The 27,303-nt window shown below is 41.0% G+C and overlaps 1 protein-coding gene across 2 annotated transcripts; it reads right to left on the bottom strand.

The window, feature by feature from the left end:
• Positions 1-167: 167 nt before the first annotated feature.
• LOC111969446 (fatty acyl-CoA hydrolase precursor, medium chain) lies at positions 168-26,522 on the bottom strand. Of its 2 annotated transcripts, none has more exons than XM_023995602.2 (14): positions 26,032-26,522; positions 9,442-9,547; positions 8,788-8,992; positions 8,482-8,620; positions 8,254-8,387; positions 7,967-8,120; positions 7,753-7,857; positions 7,471-7,575; positions 7,164-7,304; positions 6,977-7,057; positions 3,932-4,079; positions 3,589-3,738; positions 3,247-3,319; positions 168-1,248 (listed from the first exon to the last, which is right to left on the bottom strand). In XM_023995602.2, the coding sequence occupies exons 2-14, from the start codon at positions 9,539-9,541 to the stop codon at positions 1,065-1,067; spliced, it is 1,719 nt and encodes a 572-aa protein (XP_023851370.1). In that variant the 5' UTR covers positions 9,542-9,547; positions 26,032-26,522; the 3' UTR covers positions 168-1,064. The 2 variants fall into 2 exon arrangements, with proteins under 2 accessions (XP_023851370.1, XP_023851372.1); XM_023995604.3 differs by lacking the exon at positions 26,032-26,522 and adding an exon at positions 18,486-19,197.
• Between the last annotated feature and the right edge of the window lie 781 nt (positions 26,523-27,303).

Raw genomic sequence — 27,303 nt, 5'->3', positions numbered from 1 at the left:
AACCTAGAACTCACATAGAAATAATAAACTAGACTAACCCCCCAGTCACACCCTGACCTACTCTACCATAGAAAATAAGGACTCTCTATGGTCAGGACGTGACAGTACACCCCCCCCCCCCTCTCCCTCAAGGCGCACTTGAGGGAGAGTGCGAAGAGCAGGCACAGGACGTACCGGACTGGGGACACGCACTTCAGGGAGAGTTGAGGAGGAGACACATGACGTACCGGACTGGGGACACGCACTTCAGGGAGAGTTGAGGAGGAGACACATGACGTACCGGACTGGAGAGGCGCACTTGAGGCAAGAAGCGTGGAACCGGCACAGGTTGCACCAGACTGCTAACCGGATCCTCTGGTCGGATGTTGAGAAGAACACACTTGCACAACATCTCTCTCATCTCATTCTCTCCCAACTTCCCCATTGCCTCCCTGACAGTCTCTGGCTCTTCTCTCTGCTCAGTCGCCAGCTCCATGTGCCCCCCTCCCCCAAAAAACTTGGGGTTGTCCTTGGGCTTTCTGTAGCCGCGAACCCTGTCGTCGTCGCTGTCCTCCATTATCTCCTTCCAATGTCCAGAAATCCTTCACCTGGTGAACACGCTGCTTGGTTCTGGTTTGATGGGATATTCTGTCACGTTCGTTCGAATAAATGTCGGACCAAGGCGCAGCAGATGTTGAGTTCCACATTATTTATTAGAAAGTGAAACTTAGCAAAGACAAAACAAATAAACAATAAATTAACAACGAACCGTGACTACAGAGATGCTACATGCACTAACTCAAAACAATATCCCATAAACACAGGTGGAAAAAAGCTACCTAAATATGATCCCCAATTAGAGACAAAGATACCAGCTGCCTCTATTTGGGAATCATACACAATCACCAACATAGAAAAACAAACCTAGAACCCCACATAGAAATAATAAACTAGACTAACCCCCCAGTCACGCCCTGACCTATACCATAGAAAATAAGGACTCTCTATGGTCAGGACGTGACAGGAGTGGAGGGAAACAACATGGACACTCCTAGAACAGCATTTGACACAGTGAACATTCAGCTCTAAAGGTCATTGTGTGCATCTTTGTGTCCAGCAGTCTGCAGTCCTTTGGGGAAGTCTTCTGTCCAGAACTGGGCTCTCTTCTTCTCTGAGACACTGCCCAGCCTGAGGTTTGCCTGGATCAGTAGACACTCTTCTTCTGTGGTGAATGTCGGCCAATCAAACATATTCTCTCCGTTAGGGTTACTACAGGGACAGAGGGAGAGACAGGGACACACCCATTGGCATCATATGAGCGGCTGCACTTATGACTACTTCATTTTACATACAATGCATTCAGAAAGTATTCAGACCGCTTGACTTTTTCCACAATTGTTACATTACAGCCTTATTCTAAATAGATTTAAGAAAACAAAACCTCAATCTACACACAATACCCCATGATGGCAAAGCGAAAACAGAAGTAGACATTTTTGCAAATGTATTAAAAATAAACAGAAATACCTTATTTACATAACTATTCAGACCCTTTGCTATGAGACTGAAATTTAGCTCAGGTGCATCCTGTTTCCATTGATCAGCCTCAAAATGTTTCTACAACTTGGAGTCCACCTGTGGTAAATTCAATTGATTGGACATGATTTGGAAAGGCACACACCTGTCTATATAAAAGGTCCCACAGTTGACAGTGTATGTCAGAGCAAAAACCAAGCCATGAGGTTGAAGGAATTGTCCGCAGATCTCCGAGACAGGTACAGATCGAGGGAAGGGTACCAAAAAGTCTGCAGCATTGAAGGTCCCCAAGAACACAGTGGCTTCCAGCATTCTTAAATGGAAGTTTGGAACCACCAAGACTCTTCCTAGAGCTGGCCGCCCGGCCAAACTGAGCAATCTGGGGAGAAGGGCCTTGGTCAGGGAGATGACCAAGAACCCGATGGTCACTGACAGAGCTCCAGAGTTCCTCTGTGGATATGGGAGAACCTTCCAGAAGGCCAACCATCTCTGCAGCACCACCAGTCAGTCTTTTATGGTAGTGGCCAGACGGAAGCCACTCCTCAGTAAAAGGCACATTTCAGCCCGCTTGGAGTTTGCCAAAAGGCACATAAAAGGATTTAGACCATGAGAAAAAAATATTCTCTGGTCTGATGAAACCAAGATTGACCTATTTGGCCTGAATGTCAAGCATCACGTCTGGAGAAAACCTGGCACCATCCTTACGGTGAAGCATGGTGGTGGCAGCATCATGCTGTGGGGATGTTCTTCAGCGGCAGGGACTGGGAGACTAGTCAGGATCGAGGAAAAGACAAATGGAGCAAAGTGCTGAGAGATCCTTGATGAAAACCTGCTCCAGAGCACTCAGGACCTCAGACTGGGGTGAAGGTTCACCTTGCAACAGGACAACAACCCGAAGCACACAGCCAAGACAACGCAGGAGTCGCTTTGGGACAAGTCTCTGAATGATCTTGAGTAGCCCAGCCAGAGGCCGGACTTGACCCGATCGGTCATCTCTGGAGAGAAATGAAAATAGCTGTGCAGCGATGCTCCCCTCAAACCTACAGAGCTTAAGAGGATCTGCAGAGAAGGATGGTAGAAACTCCAAGTACAGGTGTGCCAAGCTTGTAGCGTCAAACCCAAAAAGACTCAAGGCTGTAATCGCTGCCAAACATGCTTCAACAAAGTACTGAGTAAAGGGTCTGAATACTTATGCAAATGTAATATTTCTTTTTTATATACATTTGCAAAAATATCTATAAACCGGTTTTTGCTTTGTCATTATGGGGTATTGTGTGTAGATTGATGAGGGAAAAAAAGATGTAATACATTTTATTATAAGGCTGTAACGTAACCAAATGTGGAAAAAGTCAAGGGGTCTGAATACTTTCCGAATGCACTGTATGTACAGTGCTACTATGACCCAATGCAATTGGTGGTTGATCTACTATAATGTACTATATTGAGTAACCACTAAGTAGATATGAAAAGCATACTTGGTATATAGTAGCAAATATTTTTTTTGCATACAGTAGGGAGTCTTAAACTGTCCTTTGTCTAGTATGAACTATCTCCTGTATCTTATTTAGAAATCAATTTACTCAGAAAAAAACTAAAAACTTCTGGCGGTATGAAAACTTGACTACATCATGACAGAAATCTGGTTCTTGTTACATGTCATATCTGTGCTGAAGCTTCTCCAACTGAATGCAGAGAGAGAGAGCGAGCGAGAGAACAAAAAAGGGATCTCACCCTGTTCTGGCAAAGTTAGTCCAGTATTTCATCATGGTCCTGCTAAGCTGTCGTTCCTCGTCTGTCGTGTTATCTATGAGTGGAAAACTTTTTTAGTTTCTGTCGTTTCCAAGAAAAGCTGCAGAGATACAGTACAGGCTCAACAGAATGAGCTTGTCCAAAATATAATCTCCCTCAGTCTTTTGTCACTTAACAGTATTAACATCTGATTATGTTGACTTCACAGTAACTTGTTACTCATGTTATTGTTATGGACAGTTCCTCCAGAATTTGATATAAAAACAAGGTTTTCAAATATATTTAGCCTACAATATCTCCAGAATATTTTTTATTTATTTTTACCTAACATCACTATGTCATCTGTCCAAAAGGGGGCGCCAAACACAAAGCCAACCTCATCAAAGTGGTCTGCTTTCACAAAGCCTGGCCTGCTGGACTCGAACATGGAGGGGCGCTGCTGGAACTCATAGTAGTAGATCAAGCAACCAGAATCTTGTAGACAGACAGATACATTACACACAACTGTGAATACCAACATAACATGTCTTTCAACTACAAAATGTCTCAATCAATTAGATAAACTGTTTTAAAATAATTTATTCATAATAATTATTAAATAATGTCTTCCAGGTTTCTAAAGAAAAATCAGGCATCTGATTGGTATAGTTCCCAGTGTATTCTTCACCTCTACACCCTCTGGCTCCCTGGATCCCAGGGATCACAATCAGTAGATCTCCCATAAGCTCCAAGAAGGCATCTCTGATCCCCACGGGGTCCTTCGTGTCACCAAAGTACTCCCCTACGATGATCCCCAGGGCAGAGTCTGGCATACGCTACCAGGGAGATACAGAGTTTAAAATGCAGCTCATGGACCAGACTGCTAGATGTTTTATTATAAAGCTGCCATCAGGGTTGGGGAGTAACTGATTACAAAAAAAAACTGTATTAAGTGTCAGAAGTGGATTTTTAATATAATATACCATGTATGTATGTATGTATGTATGTATGTATGTATGTATGTATGTATGTATGTAAATATAGTGTATATACAGTACCAGTCAAAAGTTTGGAACATTCTACTCATTCAAGGGTGTTTATTTTTACTATTTTCTACATTGTAGGATAATAGCGGACATCAAAACGATGAAATAACATATGGAATCATGTAGTAACCAACAAAGTTGTCACGCCCTGACCTTAGAGATCCCTGTTTATTCTCTATATTTTGGTTAGGTCAGGGTGTGAATAGGGTGGGTACTCTAGTTTTTGTATATGTATGTTTTCTTTTTCTTTCTTGGCCTAGTATGGTTCCCAATCAGAGGCAGCTGTCTATCGTTGTCTCGGATTGGGGATCATACTTAGGCAGCCCTTTTTCCCACCTTCAGTGGTGGGATCTTGTCTGTTTGGTTGCATGTATTTTACACGACAAAGCTTTTCATTCGTTGTATTGTTTATTGTTTTTTTGCTGGTTCACATTTTAATAAAATATGATGAACCCAAATCACGCTGCACCTTGGTCTACCCTTAATGACGAACGTTACAAAAGTGTTAAACAAATCAAAATATATTTTATATTCTTCAAAGTAGACACCCCTTTGCCTTGATGACAGCTCTGCACACTTTTGGCATTTTCTCAACCAGCTTCACGAGGAATGCTTTTCCAACAGTCTTGAAGGAGTTCCCACATATGCTGAGCACTTGCTGGCTGCTTTTCCTTCACTCTGCTGTCCAATCATCCTAAACCATCTCAATTGGGTTGAGGTCGGGTGATTGGGAGGCCAGGTCATCTGATGCAGCACTCCATCACTCTCTTTCCTGGTCAAATAGCCCTTACACAGCCTAGAGGTGTGTTTTGGGTCATATTCCTATTGAAAAACAAAATAATAGTCCCACTAAGCACAAACCAGATGGTATGGTGTATCGCTGCAGAATGCTGTGGTAGCCATGCTGGTTAAGTGTGCCTTGAATTCTAAATAAATCACAGACAATGTCACCAGCAAAGCACCCCCACACATCCTCCTCCATGCTTCACGGTGGGAACCACACATGTGGAGATCATCCGTTCACCTACTCTGCGTCTCACAAAGACACGGCGGTTGGAATCAAATCTCACATTTGGACTCATCAGACCAAAGGACAGATTTCCACCAGTCTAATGTCCATTGCTCGTGTTTCTTGGCCCAAGCAAGTCTTCTTATTATTGTGTCCTTTAGTAGTGATTTCTTTACAGAAACTCAACCATGAAAGCCTGATTCACACAGTCTCCTCTGAAAAGGTGTGGCAGGTAGCCTAGTGGTTAGAGCGTTGGACACACCTAACCGAAAGGTTGCAAGATCAAATCCCGGGTCTGACAAGTTAAAAATCTGTCGTTCTGCCCCTGAACTGTTCCTAGGCCGTCATTGAAAATAAGAATTTGTTCTTAATTGACTTGCCTAGTTAAATGAAGGTAAAATAAAAAACAGTTGATGTTGAGATGTGTCTGTTACTTGAACTCTACAGCAGAGGTAACTCTGGGTCTTCCTTTCCTGTGGCGGTCCTCATGAGACTCATAATAACTCTTAATGTTTTTTGCGACTGCACTTGAAGAAACGTTCAAAGTTCTTGAAATGTTCCGGATTGACTGACCTTCATGTCTTAAAGTAATAATGGACTGTCGTTTCTCGTTGCTCATTTGAGCTGTTCTTGCCATAATATGTTAATTGATATGCATTCCAGGTGACTACCTCATGAAGCTAATTGAGAGAATGCCAAGAGTGTGCAAAGCTGTCATCAAGGCAAAGAGTGGCTACTATGAACAATCTCAAATATAACATATATTTTGATTTGTTTAACACTTTTTTGATTACTACATGATTCCATGTGTGTTATTTCATAGTTTTGATCTCTTCACTATTATTATTCAATGTTGAAAATAGTAAAAAATAAAGAAAAACCCTTGAATGGGTAGGTGTCCAATCTTTTGACTGGTACTGTATATTTCCCAGAGCGTACAGACTTGTTTTGTCGATCATTTAGAATACTCTATATTTCATTTTCAAGCAGCTGCAAAACTTGTTTTCGTCTTAAATCGACAAATCCCAGTCTTTCGCCTGCATATTATCAGATAAACGTTGTTCATATTTTGCATAAAGCCTACCCACCATTCTATATTAACCAATCAACTAGCAGTTGTGTGTGACAATCTAAGGAGAAACTCTAGGATCTCCTCTTAAATCTACAGGTTGATAATACTCTGTTATTATCATCCCAGTGTGTATTTTCCTGCATACATCATGAAATTGAAGTGAAGTTCTGATTGTTCTTTCACCAGCAAAAATATACTTTTTAAAAGCTAGATGATTACTTTGTTGAATACTTTTAAATTCAGAAAGGATGTTTGCGAAAAAAATACATTATGACATTTCTGATTTCTCAATGAAAAATTCAATTCAGCATTGCAAAAAGGCGCAAGTTTAAGTTTGTTCCACCCGAGCGAGTCTGACCACAAAGTCAGAGACCACTATGACACACCAAATGCATTTGATGGATCCTTTTCGTCTTCTTCTAATGCCTCTTAAGGAGAAAGTAATCAAAAAGCAACTGAAAGTAATCCGATTACATTACTGAGTTTGTGTAATACAAAAGTTACGTTACTGATTACAATTTTGGACAGAAAAGTAACTAGTAACTCTAAAAAATTACATTTAGAAAGTAACCTACCCAACCCTGGCTGCCACCGTAGTTCACTAACCAGTTTCGGAAGCATAAACGCCAGGATCATCATCATGTTTTCATGGGTCATTCCAAGATCCCATCCAGGAAACAGGAAAAACTGGTGGAACACACAAGGTCTTACAAAAAAAAATAAGATAAAAGTACATTTACCTGTAAAATATATAACAGACAGTTTTCATATCTTCATGCAAGGACATACATACATGTGGGAGCATCCATCCATACTCATGGTTGTTGACCCCCATGATGCTGGGGAAGCCCAGGAAGCTCTTGGTCTGCAGGACTTCCTCCAGGTTGGTAGGGATGACTGTCCCATCCCTGTGCACAGACAGAACCATCTCCCCCTGTGGAGAGAGAGGATGGGCCCCAGAATGGAAGTCAAACAACAGCCATGTTGCTGCATTCAACAGTGGTATATAGTATAAGTTAGCTAAAGCAGAAATAGCCTGGCATTCGGATACATACACCCCACACACTGTAAGGTGAGTGTGAGGCTCAGAACAAACCTACCAGTGCAGGTGTAGCCACCTCTATGTCCTGTGGGCTGAGGGTACTGAGGCAGGTCATGAGCTCTGCAGAGTCATCACTGGGACATCCTGCTCTCTGTGCCACCAGCTGGAGGAGGGAGAGATTGAAACCAGAGCATTTGAATGACGGTAATTACAACACGCTACATTGTACCAGAATAATAACGAGTTATAAGACCACTGAAGGTTTTATTGCATATGAATCAATGTATGGGATCCTTGAGACTTGCTGTTATGATCAGCACACAGTGAAACAGCAGATCACCTGTGCAGCAGGTTTGGGGTCATCCTGGATGAACAGAGAAATGAGGGGTACTCCACTCTGACTGATGGCCTTGTGGAACAGTCCTGATGACAGAGGGGACATCATCTGTACAGACAGAACCATGGATCAGTGCCCAAAGTAAGCCTACATACAGACAGCCAGTGCATCTTTCTGTATCAACAAGTATCTGTTTTCCTAGATCTACAGTACACACATGTAAATAGACGGCAACACCACCAGCAGACTCTCCAAAAATGGTGACAGATCCTGGGTCTCCCCCGAAACTGCTGATGGTCTCCTGCACCCAGCGCAGGGCACACACCTGGTCCAGAATACCCACATTCCCAGGGTACTGGCCATCCCCAGTGCTGGACAATCACACAGACATTAGATCAGATATGCCAGGGTTGTGTTCAGTAGACACCAAACAGGAGAAAATGTTACTGACCCAAATTTGTGCATTGATCATATTGACCAAAATCAGTACCAATAGAAGTGTACCTGAGGAACCCTGGGATACCCAGACGGTATTGAAGGATGACCACCACAACGTCCCCGAAGGCAGCCAATGAGGAGCCATCATAGAGTGAAGCCCCTCCCATGAGGAAGCCACCACCATGGATCCAAATCATCACCTACAGACACTTTTTTTTAGACAAGACCACCAAACAAAAGACATCTAACTCAGAGTAGACAAGCATATGAGTACATTCTCATGTCTCTCCTCACTGGTAGTTTCCTTGGGTACCCAGGTTTGACTGGTGTGTAGATGTTCAGGTAAAGGCAGTCCTCTGAGGTGGTTAGGACAGGGAACCGACCTCTGTACAGGTCCCCCATTCGTCTAGTGTGGTTCATGTTCTGCAGACACCTGTGTGTTAATAGGACAAGAAAGGTGACATTTTCTTACACTATCAATAAAAACATGGCAGAATGTTAATGTTCATTAGAATAAGCATGATTCAGAGTTCCCCATAAAACAGTATAGGCTGTTTGTCTCCCTGCCTGTCTCTCTGAGACATTACTGCTTAGGCTCACAGTGGGGGGTAAGCCTTGGCGTCTCTCAGTCCCTGCCACACCCGGGGAGGTTTGGGGGCCTGGAACCTCAGGGGCCCGACAGGGGGCTCAGCGAAGGGGATCCCCAGGTAGGCAGCCACCTTCGTCTGGCTCTCTCTCACTCTGACCAGTCTGCCCTCCAGCTTACCATACCTAGTATTAAGCTGGAAGAGGCTCTCTCTGTCGCCTGGAAAAGATTTTAAAGTTATAGAAAAGGCATTGTAGTACTCTGTCAAAGGACGCATTAATTGGGAAAGGAGCGATTTACAACCATACCAAACTAAAGTATATATAGCTGCTTGTTAACAGCTAATAGTGAATTAAACATTACAAACAGATGAGCAGGGACCCTGGGCATCTTTCTTTTGGTGTTTTTCAGAGTCAGTAGAAAGGCCTCTTTAGTGTCCTAAGTTTTTATAACTGTGACCTTAACTGCCTACCGTCTAAGCTGTTTGTGTCGTAACGACCGTTCCATGTTCATAAATGTTTTATGGTTCATTGAACAAGCAAGGGAAACAGTGTTAAAACCCTTTACAATGAAGATCTGTGAAGTTACTTGGATTTTTACGAATGATCTTTGAAAGACAGGGTCCTAAAAAAGGGACGTTTCTTTTTTTGCTGAGTTTACATTCTTACCTTCGACTGTATGAAAACTCACAAACAGGCTCAGACTTATCCATGCGAGCAGGACTCTTCTGCCCTGACACATCATAGTGGTGCCAGATAGATTATCCATTCACGTCTGTAGAATATCAAACCACATGAAGATCTATTTCAGCAGTTGCCGATTTACATAATCTCTATACATTAAATGCACATTACATCTATATCCAGTGAGTAACCAAATATCAATACATTAGAGAGAAAAGTATGACCTCCAGCTAAAGGAATATGGAGCCCCAATTCAGTTAAATGCCTTCAGTAAATCTGTGGGAGATTGAGGATTGAGCTGCTCTTCATATCACAGGCTGGCATTGGAAATTCCAATGCAACCTGTTATGGATTTTCTAAAAAGCCAGCCGAGTTGATTCAGTCCTGATCGAATGTCAAACAGCAGTTTGAAAAGGGGGAGTCCTCTGAAAGAACATCCTGGTTTGTTTTAATCTGCTATAGCTGCCTGGACATACACTATGAAATTAGATGTCATGCTACCAACTCCACTTGTTTATCTTGGGTCTACATTTCTGCCAAGTTCAGTGTGCAGAACACCAACAATGACATGATATCAGGCAATTAACTATGAGTAAATTACCTACAGCTTGGCTCAGGACAGGAGTAGACTAGACCTTGAGCTAACCTGGATAGAGATTACATTGGACTAACAGCAACATCATTGGCCATACAGTAAACTAAACTTCTGAAGTAACAGCAGGCTGTAACATCAAAAGTCCCTGATGTCACGTATGCTCCCTCTCCGACGCTCTAGGTCACCAGGCTGCTCATTATTACACACACCTATCACCATCGTACACCGAACCCAAACCCAAACATTTATTTCCCCCCCACACCAAACGCGATACGCAGGTTAAAATATCAAAACAAACTGAACCAATTACATTAATTTGGGGACAGGTCAAAAAGCATTAAACCTTTATGGAAATTTAGCTAGCTAGTTTACACTTGCTAACTAATTTGTCCCATTTAGCTAGCTTGCTGTTGCTAGCTAATTTGTCCTATTTAGCTAGCTTGCTGTTGCTAGCTAATTTGTACTATTTAGCGAGCTTGCGAGTTTGCTATAATCCCCCTCAATTGCGATCCCTTCGGCAACTGCCGTGAGAATAACTACTGCCTGTAATCTATCAAGTATTCGCCGGCTGTTATAAATTGGGAAAGAGATTAATGAGTTGGAAGAATATTCAACCTACATATCCTTCCATCTAACCAATAACACACATGTCACTACTCCTAATTTACTACCACAGTTAGAAACATACTAAAACATTCTCAAATCAATTTAGTCAATATACATCAATCCCTCCTTTGGAACAAAGATCACTTATGTTTCACAAAACCTAAAAACATATTGACCTAACAAGAAAAGAGAAAAATAAATGTTAAAATAAATACATGTTTAATAACTTCCCACTACTCGTAATGTAACTAAAACTGGGGGAAAACGTCCATCCGTTACGTGCCCATGTTATGCTGGTCTCCATGCTGTCTCCATCTCCATCGTTGGGTGTTATTACAAAACAGACTAATAACCTTATATGCAATTACTTGTATTCTATCACCCAGACACCTCTTTTTATCAATACAATGTAACATTATAATGACATAATAAAACAAAAGAAACAAGAACCAAACAAAAAACAAAAACCTTTATGTTAACCAAAGCATTCATCCAATAAATTCTAACCCCCCTAGCAAAGGATACTTACAGATAAGGTTTCCAGGGCTTCCATAGACCTAATAAACTAAACAGTTCTATATCCAAAACATAACTAAAACATTTTATAAATGATCCAACCCAAATTTAGAATAACAGTCCTTAGTGCTTACTATAACTCACATTCAAACTTCTCAATTTAGCACACATCATCCCTATTAAAATGTACATTTATAAAAATAAAACAAGTAATAACTTATCACAGCCCCCTCACAGCCCCCCCCTGTTTTCCTGTCATAAGTGGCCTAGTAATGAAACATCAGTAACTCAATGCATACTTTAGTCCAAAATGTTGGCAGTGTGTAGACTCAGAAGTGCCAAAAAGTCACTGTTGAATTGCACACCCTTATTGCCCTTTTTCCAGCCYGTTAGGGAGGGCTTTGAGGTTCACACACACTGTTTGTGGTCATTTTTCCTACCATGCATTAAGACACAATCTGATGTCACCTTCCATGATAACTTGTTTATTCTACTGGTGACCTCTCAGGACGAGTTACAGATCATGAAGTTATCAACATAACCCCTCGCAGAAACCCACACTCCAGTATCCCAATCCTGCYAATTTTGTATCGAAACATAAACAAAAAATGTAATCATCAATACATATATCACAATCCATTTGGAGTAACTGTCATCCCTTGTTAACATATATTTTCCCTTCTATATGCAGACTGAACAAAGTACATTTGTATATTTACCCAAAGACCATAACCCCAGGGAACTGGTAATTTTCCCTTTGAACACGTGATTCAAAAACATGTTAAATCAAACATATTTGACTTACTAGTCAGCTTAGATTACAACTCCTTATAATTTCCTAATGAAATAATAGAATTTCAAAGTAATGGTACGATTTGAATAGAGACTGGTGTTTTTCATTCATTTTATAATTTAATCCCACCTGTTTTGATCACTTTCCAATGAGATTGATCAGGTCTCATGGGAAAGTAATCAACACCTATTAAAATATTTCCTCTCCCTCTTCTTTCCCAGACCTTCTGAAATCATTTAAAACCTTTCAAAAACATTTCCATCCATCTGTATACCCAGTTTAAAAATGAATTGAAGACTCCAAAAAGAAAAACTCACAGTATCAATACCACTAACCCATATTCATAACCAGTAAATGGTGTGTGCGTGCTGGTGTATGTGTGTGTTAAACCATATGTCAAAAAGAAACAGAAACAGAAATGGCCAGGCATTACCATGCTTTATTTAGCATGCACTAGTCACAATACACACCCATATTATATTACATGATTGGTCTCTTACTGTCATAATCATGTACAAATATTCTGGTATTGCTAATAGAACAATTTCCAATCAACGCATTTAATAGCTGTTTCACCTTTAGATTGTTCCTGTTAACCATTCTAAATGTAATACTTTTTCCTGTCGCAAATGTAGTAAATTTCTCAGCTGAAGAAATCTGTGATATTTGATCCTAGGCATCAAATAGAAAGGTGTTTTAGACATGGTCTCTATGTCTACCTTAATTAACGTATTGGACTTCCATTTTTCCTGGAAGCAAGAATTCTATTCAAGACCCATCAGATAATACAGTGTTCCATTAAGTGGAATTGACCCCATTTTAAAATAAACAATCCCAGAACCCCTGTCCAGTAATCCTATCAGTTTAACCTGTTGCATTAGTTTAGTCAAATACAAAACTGTTGTTTAACAAATGTAGAACCTTCAAAGAGTTGGTGCTGTCTTATCAGCTTGGCAGTCAATACTTATTTCATTCTGCTTGTATTGCTGGACACTGCTCCACGTAATGGACACAGATTATAATTTTATAATACATTAGCTTCCTGCTCAAATTCACTGGAGTTACCTAACTATAAAACCAAGCAACAATAATCAAAAACTGTCAAAGAATGTTTCTCATACTTCTACTTCAAATGTCCCACTACCTGCTTGCTTTCAACRGTAGCAAGGTTCGATCCCTCTACTTATCCTTTAACCTTGTARTGAATCCTRAGCTTTTCAAATTACTAAAATATTGCATCGTTAGAGTGCTATAAAAAAGGTACTAATAACAWATTACCATTCACATACTGTCAATACATCAAGTAAAGATCACACCATACCGCTTCACATGAACCTGGCCTCGCTTCACCTCTATGGGGTCGAAGTAATCTATGCCCACATGGGTGAAAGGCGGCAAATCAGGTGACACTCGATCTTGTGGAAGGTCGGCCATCTTCTGTCCTCCAGCTCTAGCTTGCATCCGCCTGCAGAAGACACAGCTCTTAAGGATCTTCCTTGCTAAGGAGTTGGCACAGGGTATCCAATATCGCTGGCGAAGTCTAGAAAGCATGTGACCTCTCCCAGTGGCCAACCTGCTCATGGATGTGGAGTAAGATAAGTCTGGAGATGTAGGAGTCTTTGGGCAGGATCATAGGATTATTTAGTTCCGTAGGCATAGCAGCTTTGCTTAACCTTCCTCCCACTCTCAGAATGCCATTGTCAACAATTGGATCAAGCTTACAGATTGAGCCGCTTCTCTTGGCACATTGTTTTCCTTTCACAACTAGTGAAATTTCTTGTTTAAAAAGTACTGTCTTTGCTCAAATCGAATGATGACCTTTTCTGCTTCATCTAGGTCATCTACAGACAGACTTTCTTTTCCAAACGTCAGTTTGAACTTGTCAATTTGTTCCTTCAGTGAGTTTGTCAGARTCMGATCTGATCSTGGATCAGTTTGMGTGAGAACTTRCCTTTTCTGGSTTAACTGTAGWAGAAGTCTCTTCAGTTTCAGCATCCAGGCAACTGCTTTCTTCAACCTGTTCCATGTTGAATAGTACTCAATCAGTTTGCTGGTCGGACTCTTTTCTTCCACACATGTACTGTTTACGATGACGTCTTTTCTCACCTCTGGATCATCCGGAGGGATGGAGCCAAGCTCCTCGGGGACTTTCGGCCATTGTGTTTCTGTTCTCTCCAGGAATTCTGGTCCTTTGCACCCTCTCTTTGAGTTCAGGAAAGTTTCAACATGTAATCCTCTTGAGGCATCATCAGCTGGGTTGTGTTTGGAGTTCAAATACCTCCACTGTTTTGCTTTCGAAAGGTCACGGATCATAGCAACCCTATTAGCCACAAAGGTATGGAATTTCTTGGTATCGTTGCAGATGTATTTTAGCACAGACTGGCTGTCTGTCCAGAAAGTTGACTCCTCAAGTTCAATCTGGAGCTCCAACCTTAACATCCTGTCCACTCGCACTGCCAATGTTGCTGCGGCAAGTTCCAGTTTGGGGATCGTAATCTGCTTGAGTGGATTCACCCTTGATTTCCCCAGTATGAATGCGATGTGGACCTTTTCCATACCGTTTGTGAACCTAAGGTAGCTTGCCGTGCCATAACCTTGTTCACTTGCGTCACCGAAGTGATGCAGCTGTGCGGTCTTGACTTGACCAAAGTTCTCAGGCATTATACCCCTGTCTATCTGGAATCTGGAGAGCTGGTCCAGCTCAGAGCCATCTCTTCCATGAAATAGAGTGTTCTTCAGGGATGACTTCATCCCATCCACACTTTAGCTTGCAGAGCACTTGAAGAATTTGCTTTGCCTTTAATACGAATGATGATGACCAATTCACCCCTTTTACCAAAGAGCACCTTCTATCTACCAAAATGTACTATTGTGTACCTTAGTAGCGCTTCCCTTCCTCCTCTTTCTACTAATTACCAATATCCCACTGTATCTTCAACAGGAGCTGAGTTGAAAATTGACCAACCTCAGATTTCCCATTTCCTGGTTGGATTTTTTCTCAGTTTTTTGCCTGCCATATGAGTTCTGTTATACTCACAGACATCATTCAAACAGTTTTAGAAACTTCAGAGTGTTTTCTATCCAACTCTACTAATAATATGCATATTCTAGCTTTTATGGCTTTGTAGCAGGCCGTTTACTCTGAGCATGCTTTTCATCCAGATGTGAAAATACTGCCCCCTACCCCAAAGAAGTTAACACAGACTTGCTTCCATTTGCCACCTTTACTTGAAATGGCAAATTGCAAGTGCACAATCTGTACCGGCCCCGGTATCTTCACCAGCTTCCAGTGAAACAAGAGCACTGCTGACAGTCTCCTCCCGCTTTACTGCTACACCACTCATATCTGCCTTTTGAGATTTAAATCTCTCTCTTCCTTCAATGTGCAGGATAGTAGGGTGCTTTCTTTGACAGCTCTGACAGGTCATCCTTCTTTTACATTCTCTGCTTAAGTGTCCTCTCATCAACCAGCCAAAACGAAGGCCTTTTGATCTCAGAAACTCAACCTTGAATTCATGTGGCTGTGCCTTCACCTGTTGGTAGTCAACCAATAAATGCTCACCAGCACAAAATATACATGAGATACTGGGAGCATCAGAAGGGTAGGTGCCTGGTCTCTTTACTTTGAATGTTTGTTCTTTTAAAGGTTTTTCAGGGTCACAATCTGCCACTACAGCTACTGCAGTGGCAAAGCTGCTTCCCCTACTCTTGGACTTGAACTGCTGTTTAAAGTCAGCTTCTGTTTTGGTTTTTAAAAACGCTTTGTTGGACAGGGGATCTTGAATATCTCCATACAACAGATCCTGCAGTATTTTGGACTGTTTTTCCATGAACGTCACCAGGACACTGAACTGGGCTCTCAGGTGGCTTCTCTCTAAAATATCACATGCTGTAGACCTCCATTTTTCCCTTAGTTTGTAGGGAAGTTTTGACATTATCAACTTTATGTTGGAGGGAAGATTAAGCTCTTCCATGTTCTGTAGGTCTTGCATAGCGTTACAGCAACCTCATAGATAGAGTGCATAACCACCCAGTCCCTTTCCATCATCTGGTTTGATGTTTGTCCAGTTCCAAGCCTTTTCCATGTAAGCAGTGGTGACTGATTTCATTGCCAAAGTGTTCCTTTAACAACCTCTTAGCCTCTGCATAGCCTCTTCTGGCTTCCATATGCAGACAACTACGGACCAGATCCTTGGGCTGACCAGAGGTGTACTGTTCCAGGTAATAGAGCCTATCCTGGTGACTGCTTGTCTTATCTTCTATACCATGCTCAAATGCACGCATGAATGGCCTAAAGTTTAGAGGATCACCGTCAAACATAGGTATCTCTCTAACAGGGAGTGTGGCCTGTTTGTGCTGTAGTACAAGGAGGTCAGCAATTTCATTCTGCCTTTGCATGACAGTAGAGAGGTTATCATGGCTGCTATTATGGCTGATACCCGCAGTGTTGATTCTATGTTGATTGCTAGACCTTGCTGTTGGCTGCTGAAGGGTGTGGTTTATGACTGTTTTCTGAATAGGTTTTGATGGCTTTGTGGTCGGTTGTTGTAAAACTCTTTGTAGTGAGGTCTTTGGAACTGCAGCTAATGCAGCAAACTCAACAGGTGATGGATCAGGTTCCTCATAGACCTCTGGTTCCTGTTTCTCAAAATAAGACTTAATTTCATCTTCTTGGCTTAGTAAGTGGGCTGCCACAGCATGGGATTGAGAAGTTGACTCAACACTCTCCAGGACCTTCAGTTTGGCAATATACACTGCTCCAAAAAATAAAGGGAACACTTAAACAACACAATGTAACTCCAAGTCAATCACACTTCTGTGAAATCAAACTGTCCACTTAGGAAGCAACACTGATTGACAATACATTTCACATGCTGTTGTGCAAATGGAATAGACAAAAGGTGGAAATTATAGGCAATTAGCAAGACACTCCCAATAAAGGAGTGGTTCTGCAGGTGGTGACCACAGACCACTTCTCAGTTCCTCTGCTTCCTGGCTGATGTTTTGGTCACTTTTGAATGCTGGCGGGCGGTGCTTTCACTCTAGTGGTAGCATGAGACGGAGTCTACAACCCACACAAGTGGCTCAGGTAGTGCAGCTCATCCAGGATGGCACATCAATGCGAGCTGTGGCAAGAAAGTTTGCTGTGTCTGTCAGCATAGTGTCCAGAGCATGGAGGCGCTACCAGGAGACAGGCCAGTACATCAGGAGACGTGGAGGAGGCCGTAGGAGGGCAACAACCCAGCAGCAGGACCGCTACCTCCGCCTTTGTGCAAGGAGTAGCACTGCCAGAGCCCTGCAAAATGACCTCCAGCAGGCCACAAATGTGCATGTGTCAGCATATGGTCTCACAAGGGGTCTGAGGATCTCAGAAATCTATAATTTCCACCTTTTGTCTATTCCATTTGCACAACAGAATGTGAAATGTATTGTCAATCAGTGTTGCTTCCTAAGTGGACAGTTTGATTTCACAGAAGTGTGATTGACTTGGAGTTACATTGTGTTGTTTAAGTGTTCCCTTTATTTTTTTGAGCAGTGTATGTTGCTATGTCCGTTTGGCGAGCTAGTAGAGCTGCTCGTTCTGCCTCAGCTTTTAGGCATGCAGAGGACACTGAGAAAGTAGTCTTAGAATACTTTGTTTTACTTGATGTTTTTGACACATTGGAAATGTTGTCGTGTGGTTCAATGAGCGTTTGTGGCTCAACTTCAGCCTTTTTCCATATTTCCACCTTGTTCAGGAAATGTTCATAAGTTCTCATTCTTGGTTGATAATAGTTAATGTTCTCCTGTTCCTGTTCCTCCTCTGTGACCAGATCTAGCACAGATTCATGAGCATTCTTAAAGTCATTGAGAACAGCATCAAATGCTTCAAGACTCTCCTTCACAGTTTCAATGTTTCCTCCATCAACAAGAAGGATTTTTATTTCATTAATTTTGCGTGTACACACCAAGTTTCTCTCCGGGCTGCATAGAGTGAATTTAGATGTTCCTCTGCCCTCTCCAGTGGAGTCTTATTTGGGATTTCATCCTCCATCATTCACTTTTAGTTCACTCAATTTACAATGACACAGTTGTTGGTTTGATTGTTAAACGTAATGCCCCTTTAGACCTCCTTTAATGCTTTAAAAACACAGTCATCCATTTCAGCAAATTGACCCATTTTGAATTGAACATGTGCAAGTTCGTCATTTTAGATGCGTTTTAAACATTTCATCCCATTATACGTTTTGTCCCTTTAATGAAGTTTAAACACGCAGTATCTTTAGATCCTTAAGTTGCATTCGTTGCGTTGATGTATTGCATTTCCACGTTAGGCCAAATATTAGACATGTGATTAGGCTACATTGTGCATTGGATCTCAGTGCTTCCCAAACTTAAACTTCTTAATTGTTTTCACAGCGCTGTGTTTTGAATTCCATTCCCAGGTTTATCAAACAAGTATATTTGCGCTTCCATAATATGCATGATCAAACGATCGCATTGAACAGGGCAACTCATTCATTCACAGTGGTTACTCACGGCTGGCGAATTCTAGGAGTTCAAGTCCTTCCAAGTGAGCTGTCCTTGTGGTCCGAATGCAATTACAAATAGAACAATATCCAGCATGTGTCCGAACCGGAGACTTCCTTCCGATAGTAATCCTTCAGAGTTTTTTTACTTGATTGTAGTGGCTTCCTTTCCTCTAGCCACTGCCCAAGCCTGAATGAAGCGGGGTTGTTTCGTACGCATACAGTCCACACTCAAGGTTTCCAAACGGCCAAACATTCAATGACATCCAGGGATATAGTGCAACAAAAATGTTTATTCTTATATCTAACAAAAAAATTATTCTCCAACCAACTTAAAGCATAGATTACTTGATATGGAAAATACATAATATGACCTGTTTGTAATATGTATGTCTGTATGGTCAAAAAACTATACCGCTCCCGCGTCTAGCAAGGACTCCCTCCCCCGAAGGCCCAACTTCCTGCCTGTATCCTAACACATTTAACACAGTACAATGAATGGGCAAGAGGGGGGGCCAAAAACTAAGTTACACTAACAACAAATGAATATATCTCAATCAGGTAAATATAAATCATAAAGGTACGTACCTAATATTTCATCATATACATTAATATTTAATATATTTACACAAATGTACATGGAGCTCTGTATGTTCTGTCTTTCATACAAATATGTCCAAATCGGCTCTAACATCCATGTTTCCCTGTACTGCATATTCCTTTACCTCACACCCCAGTATACATTTTCTATAAACCTTACTGGACACTCGCCTATGATGTTTATACACCTTTATATAGTATTTCTTCCTAACTTCTAGTATTGTGCAATTCCACTAGTCTTCATATATCATTTACACTCCTCTCTCCTAGTGCAGGATCAAATGCGCCCCTCCTGCCAGGTCACATTTAAGTGACGTCAAAGGATGGTTGGCAATCCCCCTCACTCACAGGCTTAGGAAGGAAGTAGGGTGTTAAAGTGTGTGAGTTGCCTGTCCTGAGTGAGGGGGATTGCCAACCATCCTGTGACGTCACTTAAATGTGACCTGGCAGGAGGGGCGCATTTGATCAAATTGATAAATCGACAAGTTCAAACTGATGTTTGGAAAAGAAAGTCTGTCTGTAGATGACCTAGATGAAGCAGAAAAGGTCATCATTCGATTTGAGCAAAGACAGTACTTTAAACAAGAAATTTCACTAGTTGTGAAAGGAAAACAATGTGCCAAGAGAAGCGGCTCAATCTGTAAGCWTGATCCAATTGTTGACAATGGCATTCTGAGAGTGGGAGGAAGGTTAAGCAAAGCTGCTATGCCTACGGAACTAAATAATCCTATGATCCTGCCCAAAGACTCCTACATCTCCAGACTGATCTTACTCCACATCCATGAGCAGGTTGGCCACTCTGGGAGAGGTCACATGCTTTCTAGACTTCGCCAGCGATATTGGATACCCTGTGCCAACTCCTTAGCAAGGAAGATCCTTAAGAGCTGTGTCTTTTGCAGGCGGTTGCAAGCTAGAGCTGGAGGACAGAAGATGGCCGACCTTCCACAAGATCGAGTGTCACCTGATTTGCCGCCTTTCACCCATGTGGGCATAGATTACTTCGACCCCATAGAGGTGAAGCGAGGCCAGGTTCATGTGAAGCGGTATGGTGTGATCTTTACTTGATGTATTGACAGTATGTGAATGGTAATWTGTTATTAGTACCTTTTTTATAGCACTCTAACGATGCAATATTTTAGTAATTTGAAAAGCTYAGGATTCAYTACAAGGTTAAAGGATAAGTAGAGGGATCGAACCTTGCTACYGTTGAAAGCAAGCAGGTAGTGGGACATTTGAAGTAGAAGTATGAGAAACATTCTTTGACAGTTTTTGATTATTGTTGCTTGGTTTTATAGTTAGGTAACTCCAGTGAATTTGAGCAGGAAGCTAATGTATTATAAAATTATAATCTGTGTCCATTACGTGGAGCAGTGTCCAGCAATACAAGCAGAATGAAATAAGTATTGACTGCCAAGCTGATAAGACAGCACCAACTCTTTGAAGGTTCTACATTTGTTAAACAACAGTTTTGTATTTGACTAAACTAATGCAACAGGTTAAACTGATAGGATTACTGGACAGGGGTTCTGGGATTGTTTATTTTAAAATGGGGTCAATTCCACTTAATGGAACACTGTATTATCTGATGGGTCTTGAATAGAATTCTTGCTTCCAGGAAAAATGGAAGTCCAATACGTTAATTAAGGTAGACATAGAGACCATGTCTAAAACACCTTTCTATTTGATGCCTAGGATCAAATATCACAGATTTCTTCAGCTGAGAAATTGACTACATTTGCGACAGGAAAAAGTATTACATTTAGAATGGTTAACAGGAACAATCTAAAGGTGAAACAGCTATTAAATGCGTTGATTGGAAATTGTTCTATTAGCAATACCAGAATATTTGTACATGATTATGACAGTAAGAGACCAATCATGTAATATAATATGGGTGTGTATTGTGACTAGTGCATGCTAAATAAAGCATGGTAATGCCTGGCCATTTCTGTTTCTGTTTCTTTTTGACATATGGTTTAACACACACATACACCAGCACGCACACACCATTTACTGGTTATGAATATGGGTTAGTGGTATTGATACTGTGAGTTTTTCTTTTTGGAGTCTTCAATTCATTTTTAAACTGGGTATACAGATGGATGGAAATGTTTTTGAAAGGTTTTAAATGATTTCAGAAGGTCTGGGAAAGAAGAGGGAGAGGAAATATTTTAATAGGTGTTGATTACTTTCCCATGAGACCTGATCAATCTCATTGGAAAGTGATCAAAACAGGTGGGATTAAATTATAAAATGAATGAAAAACACCAGTCTCTATTCAAATCGTACCATTACTTTGAAATTCTATTATTTCATTAGGAAATTATAAGGAGTTGTAATCTAAGCTGACTAGTAAGTCAAATATGTTTGATTTAACATGTTGTTTTTGAATCACGTGTTCAAAGGGAAAATTACCAGTTCCCTGGGGTTATGGTCTTTGGGTAAATATACAAATGTACTTTGTTCAGTCTGCATATAGAAGGGAAAATATATGTTAACAAGGGATGACAGTTACTCCAAATGGATTGTGATATATGTATTGATGATTACATTTTTTGTTTATGTTTCGATACAAAATTRGCAGGATTGGGATACTGGAGTGTGGGTTTCTGCGAGGGGTTATGTTGATAACTTCATGATCTGTAACTCGTCCTGAGAGGTCACCAGTAGAATAAACAAGTTATCATGGAAGGTGACATCAGATTGTGTCTTAATGCATGGTAGGAAAAATGACCACAAACAGTGTGTGTGAACCTCAAAGCCCTCCCTAACRGGCTGGAAAAAGGGCAATAAGGGTGTGCAATTCAACAGTGACTTTTTGGCACTTCTGAGTCTACACACTGCCAACATTTTGGACTAAAGTATGCATTGAGTTACTGATGTTTCATTACTAGGCCACTTATGACAGGAAAACAGGGGGGGGCTGTGAGGGGGCTGTGATAAGTTATTACTTGTTTTATTTTTATAAATGTACATTTTAATAGGGATGATGTGTGCTAAATTGAGAAGTTTGAATGTGAGTTATAGTAAGCACTAAGGACTGTTATTCTAAATTTGGGTTGGATCATTTATAAAATGTTTTAGTTATGTTTTGGATATAGAACTGTTTAGTTTATTAGGTCTATGGAAGCCCTGGAAACCTTATCTGTAAGTATCCTTTGCTAGGGGGGTTAGAATTTATTGGATGAATGCTTTGGTTAACATAAAGGTTTTTGTTTTTTGTTTGGTTCTTGTTTCTTTTGTTTTATTATGTCATTATAATGTTACATTGTATTGATAAAAAGAGGTGTCTGGGTGATAGAATACAAGTAATTGCATATAAGGTTATTAGTCTGTGTTTTGTAATAACACCCAACGATGGAGATGGAGACAGCATGGAGACCAGCATAACATGGGCACGTAACGGATGGACGTTTTTCCCCAGTTTTAGTTACATTACGAGTAGTGGGAAGTTATTAAACATGTATTTATTTTAACATTTATTTTTCTCTTTTCTTGTTAGGTCAATATGTTTTTAGGTTTTGTGAAACATAAGTGATCTTTGTTCCAAAGGAGGGATTGATGTATATTGACTAAATTGATTTGAGAATGTTTTAGTATGTTTCTAACTGTGGTAGTAAAATAGGAGTAATGACATGTGTGTTATTGGTTAGATGGAAGGATATGTAGGTTGAATATTCTTCCAACTCATTAATCTCTTTCCCAATTTCTAACAGCCGGCGAATACTTGATAGATTACAGGCAGTAGTTATTCTCACGGAAGTTGCCGAAGGGATCGCAATTGAGGGGGATTATAGGCATGGGCCATGTTAGTAGTAGCAGGGGTCACTTTAGTAGCATTGTTGGGATATCAATATATGAAGATTCATGCCACATGGATTGGTAACTGGTAACTGGGAGACTGATGGGAGTACAGGGGATGCGGTTATTCAAAAGTCACAAATGATGTTGTCAGAAAATAACCCATGTGTTGCAGTGTGTATTCTCAGGTGAAAACAGAGATAACCAAAGGCTGAATTCCGGAGATTGAGTGAACATCCAGATACACCAGGAGGGGGTGTTGGGATAGATTTGGTCTGGTCCACACATACGGTACTCCTTACAGCAGTGGTAAAGATCGTCATGTCTCTCTTCGGTGGGTGCATAATTCTCACAAGAAGTAAGGTCCAGCTACATAATGGGTGAGCTTAAAAACACCATGACAGAGGAAGCGGAGCTGAAGAGAGAGAGAGACTAGAGTCCACTGTAGACATACATGCAGATGGATTAAGTCTAGGAGATACTTGTTCTATTGGTTAATGCATCATATGAAAAGGATAGATGTTAGGGTAATTGTACTCTAAACAACATGTTGAAGGGATTAATGTGAAAGCATATACAGTGCTGAGTTACCTCAAGAGGATGTAACGTTGATAAGGGATACGCACTTGCCTATCAGGTGATGTGCCTATTAAGTGGCAATAAAAAAGTTTAAAATGACATGGCTTGGGAACACCTCTCAGAACCTGGGGCCGAAAGGGGAAGACTGGGCGAAAGCATGAGGAAGCTTGTTTAGGGCTTTTATTTTTGTGGAGTCCAGCAGAAAAGTATCCTGGATGCATAGAATTGTCATGGTCTCAGACTTCGGGTTTCATGAATATACTTATGCATAAATTACTGTTATGTTTTGTGTTTTTCGTTGCTTTGCAAGTCTTATGCTCTTTCACTCTCTTAGGAACCAGCAGGAGAAAGTGGAAAAACTAAAAGCACCTCAGCTGAAGTGAAGGAAGTCACCAGCTTCAGCTGGAATAGCATTTTGTTGTGTGATTTCGAGATAGAAATAAGATGGTGTAATCATAGAACAGAGGCCATAAGTCTCTGAGTTTGAAAACCTCATGGAAACAGCCTGAACCAGGACCAGAGGTTCCACGTCCGGTGATCCCAGGGGACCAGGACTACATCCGAGTGTTCCGGAGGAAGTGGAACAAGCCAAGGCGAGAGGGTCCCTACGGAGCGGGGAGGAGGCGGCTATCACCGAGCCATGAGGATGCTGATACACCAGGCGGGTGTCCGAAGGGAACGGGAGCAGAGGAGGTCGACGAGCCAGGAAGGAGCTAGGAAGAAGCCGAAGGAGAGGCGGATAAAGGAGCATCTTCTGAATATCCAGAGTCCAGGGATAGGGAGGAGTGACATGCCTGTTGCTCCTGATGACATATCTACTCTGGCAGATACCCCTGATGGAGGCACTGTCCAAGGGGACGAAGAAACAACGACAGGAGAATGGGAAGGAGACTTTCTTACCATCGACTTCTCTGCCATCACATGGTCTTTCTAACAGAGTGAAAACCAGGACAGATGAAGAACGGTAGAATGGCCTTGACAGCAACATCGACCAACCTAAAAGAAATTGTAAACTCACCTCCCACATGCACTAGTACACCAACTAAGACAATGACAAAACCACAAGAAAGTGGGTTGATGCAGAAAATCTGGACATCTTTTACCAACTGGTGTAGCCATAATGAAAACTACCCCAGAACCAAACATTGACCAAACAACATTTAGAAAAGCAATAACAAATGGCTGGTATAAGGGGGCTCAGCGGGGCCAGAAAAAAGTATACACATAGTATAACCATGTACTCAATGTAACAGTTGCTGAATGATAAATGCTGTTAGACCTTCTGAATATCGTTTCACCTAGACATGTATGTGACATAGGGTTTGTTCTCAATCTTCTAACAGGTTTTTCACTGTCAAAAATAGATATTAGAGAGGTGTCTGTGAGGAAGGGCAATATGTTTAGGTATCATATTGAGAATGACAATATAAGGGTTTAGGATGTTTATTGATTTTGTTTACTATTTTTCTTGTATTCAACTGAGATAATCTTAGGTAAGGCTAAGAAATGCACATGCTTTAACACTATATGTTCTGACTCACCAGTGTATATGGGAAAGTGGAGCTCAGATTGTTAAAATGGATGTGAGGTTGATTATCTCCATAGAGTTTCATTAGGTGCTCCCATTCTCATCTATACTGGAAAATGTAATTGTGTGAAACTCTGTGAGTTTCAAAGGGGGGATTATGTTGGAGATTTTCCAGTCATCTGATGATTTTCAGTAACCTATACTGTTCTCTTTGAAGTAGAAAGAATAATCAATATAAGCTTAAATATTAGACATATGTAAGCAGAATGAAGGCTAAACCTATGTGAGTGTCCAAGCTAGATCAACATCGAATTGACCATTGGACATGTAAAGAACAGAACGTAAGCAGAATCTGTATAGATGAGGCAAGGTAAACTAACAAGACGTGACTGGTCTGGGCCATATCTGGTCTTATGATGGCTACTGGACACGCACACAAGTTAAGCAATCATTGATAATGTAGGTCTGAACTTGTAAAGACCTTTGGACAGGAACATTAGCTAAGGGGTATGCATGTCATGTCACCAATAGCGAGCGGTGTAGTCAGCCTGTAATACACCTAATTTATGAAAGTTGCCAATCGCAATATAAAGTCAAGAGAAGAAAAAGCCTAGGAGGAGAGATGACTAGCCGGTTTGGGTTCCGTGTAAAGACTCACCTGGACTTCATCACCTTCCTTATATCTGTCACTCCCTTTGGTTCCTTCCCCATGCGTTATTGTTTCACGTTTGTACTCTACTCGTGTTTCTTGTTCTGTTCTACGTTCATTTATTAATTAAATACACTCCCTGAACTTTCTTCCCGACACTCAGCGTACACATTACACCTGGTTTTAATGTAATGTGGAATAAGCAATGCATCAAATACATTATGGGATTATAGTAAACTAGTTGAATGCAATCAACCCACAATAAAATACAGTTTATAGGCTAGGCTATAAGTATTATAAGTCAATGTACATTTTCAACTATCATGCATTACAGTAAAAGCAGGACGAGAGGCAGCTACTTCAAATAATTTGCAAAAAAAAATAAGTATCTTGGCTCACCAGTGAAAGCTGCTCTCCAATTGATAACTCGGTGCAATTTCAGGGATTGGCTTTAAAGTCTGCTGTTTAGAAATGCCATAACCTGACAATCTTTCAATACGAAGGAACCAGAAATCAGTTTTAGTGTACTGGAATTTTGTGCAGTTTGGTTGTTTTCAGAAAGAAAGAAAAAACGCGCCTGTCCAATGAGGCAACGGAGCAGGATCAATTTGACTGATTTGAAGTAAATCCCTGACTGGCTCCTAGCGATAGTCACTTGTGTTCACTAGTGTTCCTGTACCCAGATGCCGTTACCATGGAGGTAGGAAAGCTTGCGGCAGTTGTACTGAGTGCCGACAAAGGCATAAAAGACAGAGGCAGCCTCAGTCTCGGGCTAGCAGGCTCGTGTAAAATGGATGTCTCTATTCCATTTAAGGAAATCAAGTTACAGCACGAAAAACACACCACGAAACTTCTACCCCCAAGCCATGAGACTGCTAAATGGTTAACCAAATAGCTACCCGGACTATCTGCTTTGACCCTTTTCCCACTAACTCATCACATATGCTGCTGCATCTGCTTGTATTCAGTCCTGTTAATTATATGTACATATCCACCTCACTTACCTCTTAACCCTGCACATATGTTATGTATTTTTTTATTCAACCTTTATTTTATCACGGAGTCATACTGCGACCAAGGTCTCTTTTACAGATGAGCCCTGAATTACATAAAATACACTAAATATAAATACAAAAAGCAAGCAGAAAGAAAAAAAGTCAAAATAACACAGCAATCAGTAAAGAGGCAGCAAAACATCACATTTAAGAGCATTTTGAATATTTTTTGCACCTTATCTGTGGAACAAACTCAAGCTAATTTATCTAACTCATTAAAGACCAAAGGAATTTCCAGAGTTAGCCATCCTTGAGCTCAGGTGTGGTAACTCATGTGTCAAAAGTTTAGTAATGTTACGTACAATGGGACTTTTTATAAAAGGGCTTTATAAATTGGAAAAACTTGTCAATAATCAACCGACTGGCTTTCTTGATGTCAATAGTAATCTCTCTGGTACACAATCTGGTTTTCGCTCAGGTTATGGATGCGTCACTGCAACCTTAAAAGGTCCTCAATGATGTCACCATTGCCCTTGATTCTAAGCAATGTTGTGCTGATATTTTTGACTTGGCCAAAGCTCTTGATACTTTAGACCATTCCATTCTTGTGGGCCAGCTAAGGAGTATTGGTGTCTGAGGGGACTTTGGCCTAGTTTGCTAACTACCTCTCTCAAAG

The sequence above is a fragment of the Salvelinus sp. IW2-2015 genome, linkage group LG10 (assembly GCF_002910315.2).
Source record: "Salvelinus sp. IW2-2015 linkage group LG10, ASM291031v2, whole genome shotgun sequence".
Classification (NCBI taxonomy): domain Eukaryota; kingdom Metazoa; phylum Chordata; class Actinopteri; order Salmoniformes; family Salmonidae; genus Salvelinus; species Salvelinus sp. IW2-2015.
This window is presented reverse-complemented; position numbering and strand designations above follow the sequence as displayed.

Bases quoted from the DNA above. Each gene is read 5' to 3' on its own strand.
- LOC111969446 (XM_023995602.2), bottom strand. From the start codon at position 9,541: ATGGATAATCTATCTGGCACCACTATGATGTGTCAGGGCAGAAGAGTC. The intron at 8,121-8,253 runs GTACACTTCTAT...GTGATTGTCCAG, and splicing joins GGTATCCCAGGGTTCCTCAG to CACTGGGGATGGCCAGTACC. The intron at 7,058-7,163 runs GTATGTATGTCC...GTGTTCCACCAG, and splicing joins ATGGATGGATGCTCCCACAT to TTTTTCCTGTTTCCTGGATG.